General features: G+C 35.5%; 1 protein-coding gene across 1 annotated transcript; it reads left to right on the forward strand.

The window, feature by feature from the left end:
• Positions 1-1,084: 1,084 nt before the first annotated feature.
• Positions 1,085-3,156, forward strand: LOC116129959 (equilibrative nucleotide transporter 3-like). Its single transcript, XM_031415704.1, has 6 exons — positions 1,085-1,156; positions 1,264-1,369; positions 1,683-1,855; positions 1,954-2,117; positions 2,638-2,896; positions 2,991-3,156. The coding sequence occupies exons 1-6, from the start codon at positions 1,085-1,087 to the stop codon at positions 3,102-3,104; spliced, it is 888 nt and encodes a 295-aa protein (XP_031271564.1). The 3' UTR covers positions 3,105-3,156.
• Positions 3,157-3,165: the final 9 nt, after the last annotated feature.

Consider the following 3,165-nt stretch of genomic DNA (forward strand, 5'->3'; position numbering starts at 1 on the left):
CCATATAAGAGGGATGTTGTGGGTTTGAGGAGGAGGAGGAAGTGCCATTGGTGTAAGAGGAGGAATTCGAGTTTGATAAAGTGTTAAAATTGTCGAAAACTGTTTTTTCTGCCTGATTGTGAAAAGAGCTGCCATTGTGTAAGAGATTTTTCTGTTTTACAGTCCTACTTAGCTGGCATGGCTGCTTCAGGAGCTTTAACCTCTGCTTTGAGCTAGTAACAGTGGCAGCATTTGAAATCTTCGCAATGATTTAGTATGTAGCTTTTTTTTTTTTCCGGTTACCAGTACACAAAACTCAGTTTCTTCACATTCTATACTAGTCATCGGTTGAATATATATAGTGCAGAAGTGAAATGTGGATTAGATGGGTTACTTACACTTACGCTGTGAGTACTAATTTTACTAGTAAACAAGTTTATGACAAGCCACTTCTGTATTTGTGTATCTAAGAGACCCCTAATTTCTTATTCATCGTTTTGGAGTGTTATTCTAGGAATATGCACATTCTTGTTTCTATGCATTCTGCTATATGCATATTCCTTCCCTAAACTGCCAATGTGAAGTATTTCCGTGCCAAAGCGCCTCAGAAGGATCAAAAACAGTTTCAGGTGATCTCGCAGCTGCTGGAATCGAAACAAAACCAGATCAAGTATTTTCCATTTTCATGAAGTTTATTTAATTATGTACTCAATGTTTGAAGAAGTTTTCAGATACAAAGCAATAATAGGTTTTGGAATTCTTGTAGACGTAGTGAAGCTGTGCAAAGAACGTTGAGCAATAAGAAACTATTCTTATACTAGTGTTTCAATTGCCTCCAATAAAATGTAATTGGAATGCTGGTTTTGTAGGGACCTGAGCAAAATGCATTGGGGAATATACTAGTGTTCTGTCTATTAGGTGGCATATTTGCTGAAATTGCTCTTGACTGGCTGTGGCTCATTGGTAACCAAAGCTTTTAATACTGTAAGATTGATACAAGTCACAGATCAAAACAATCCTCAACCTTGTTGGATTTGTAACTATTGGCTCTGAATGTAATTAGATATTTACTTTTAGTTTAGTTTTATTAAATTGGTTAAATTGAATGGCACATGGCATTGATGTTCAGGGTGGAATGGTTGGTGACTTATCCTTCATGTGTCCTGAATTCATGCAGGTTGATATTCTTGTCTCAGTTTTTTGAATGTTCTTTTTCAAACCGTTCCTAAATACATTTTCAAGAGAAATTTCTATCATAGTACACTTTGATTTTCTATTCTGCAGTCTTTTCTAGCTGGTTTGGCCGCATCAGGAGCTCTAACCTCAGCATTGAGGCTAATAACAGTGGCAGCCTTTGAAAAATATCAAAATGGTCTTCGAAATGGAGTTAGTACGTGATTTTTTTTTTTTTTTATATTAGTGGACAAATTGTCAGTTTGTACTCATTTTTCATTATTCTATGATTAGTTTTGCATTTTGCTTTTAGCAGTCCATAAAAATTAGCTTTTGAACAACTGAAATGTTCATCATATGTTTTAAACTCTGTGTGTTAAATTTACTAGCAAGCAAGTTCAAGCAAAACTATTGCACATAAGTTTCCATATAAGAGAGGTCAAATTTGATACTACATTCTACTAAATAAAATTTATAGTCATTATAAATTTTCCAGATGCTATATAAATATCTTTTTGTCATTTTTGCAGTGTTATTTCTAGCAATATGCACCTTCTTTGAGTTTCTATGCATTCTGCTATATGCATTTCTCTTCCCTAAACTGCCAATAGTGAAGTACTTCCGCTCCAAGGCTGCCTTAGAAGGATCGAAAACAGTTTCATCTGACCTTGCAGCTGCTGGAATCCAAACAAAAGTAGGCCAGGTTGTTTGCACTTCTTGTGAACTTTCTTGTTATCTTATATACAGAATGATAAGGAATTTTATAGAAAGCCACTACAATAGCTTTTGGAATACCTGCAGGCTGAAGATGAAGGTTTGCAACAGCAACGATTGAGCGTTAAGCAACTATTCTTCCAGAATATAGATTATGCACTTGACCTGTTTCTGATATATGTGCTGACATTGTCCATTTTTCCTGGTTTCTTATATGAAAATACTGGACATCATCAGTTAGGCGACACTTGGTAAGTGGTCTTCTATGGCAAAACAACCTCTTTTTGTTTACTTGACAGTAATTATTTAGTTTCACATAATTGTTGGATGAGTATACTTTATTTTTGTAGATTTTAAATGAAGTAAGCATCGAAAAAAAGTTTTCTTTCTGTCTCTTCATGTCTTTTGATTGCATGCCTACCTCAAATCCCCTATCAAACTTTTACCTAATGCCCTATAAGAGTTACAAAATTTCACTACAGTCAATTATCCATAATCATATTATATTTGAGGTTTATCATTATGTTTAATACTTGCTCTTCTATGCTTATAAATGCAGCAATGTGATGAAGTTGCCTCAATATCTAAAATTTTTTGTCATAAAATGTTGAATTGTCTCTATCCAAGCAGCAATGTTAACTGCAGAAGCAGTTTCCATTTTCACTGAAACTGCAATTGTTAACCACATCAGCGTATATTTTTGTTGTGATATATTCTTGATTTGATTAAGAACTGAAAAAGGACTAAAAGCCATAGCTGGTGATCTTTCAGGTACCCACTTGTTCTAATCGCTTCATACAATGTGTGGGATCTAATATCAAGATACATTCCACTTGTGGAATGCCTGAAATTGGAATCAAGAAAGGGCCTTATGATTGCAATTCTTGCTCGTTTCTTACTAGTTCCAGCGTTCTACTTCACTGCAAAATATGCAGATCAGGGATGGATGATCATGCTCACCTCCTTCTTGGGACTCACAAATGGTTATCTAGCTGTGTGTGTCCTTACAGTAGCACCCAAAGGTTACAAGGTTAGTTCACTTCATGCTCTGTCATAATTGTGCAGTGAAGCTAAAATTTCGCATTGGCTCCTAATAAAATGTAATTGGGATGTTGTTTTTGTAGGGACCTGAGCAAAATGCCTTGGGAAATATTCTTGTGTTATGTCTATTAGGTTGCATATTTGCTGGGGTTGCTCTGGAATGGCTGTGGCTCATCGGCAAAAAACAAGGCTTTTAATAAGCAGAGTCTATCTTGTTACTGTCAAGAAGTTGATACAAGTTACAGATTTAGGGGAACA

Source organism: Pistacia vera, unplaced genomic scaffold (assembly GCF_008641045.1).
Source record: "Pistacia vera cultivar Batoury unplaced genomic scaffold, PisVer_v2 Contig215, whole genome shotgun sequence".
Classification (NCBI taxonomy): Eukaryota; Viridiplantae; Streptophyta; class Magnoliopsida; order Sapindales; family Anacardiaceae; genus Pistacia; species Pistacia vera.

Excerpts from the sequence above, each read along its gene's own strand:
- LOC116129959 (XM_031415704.1), top strand. The coding sequence starts at position 1,085 with ATGGCACATGGCATTGATGTTCAGGGTGGAATGGTTGGTGACTTATCC. Across the intron at positions 1,157-1,263 it reads TGTGTCCTGAATTCATGCAG|TCTTTTCTAGCTGGTTTGGC; the intron begins GTTGATATTCTT and ends TCTATTCTGCAG. Across the intron at positions 1,856-1,953 it reads TCCAAACAAAAGTAGGCCAG|GCTGAAGATGAAGGTTTGCA; the intron begins GTTGTTTGCACT and ends GAATACCTGCAG.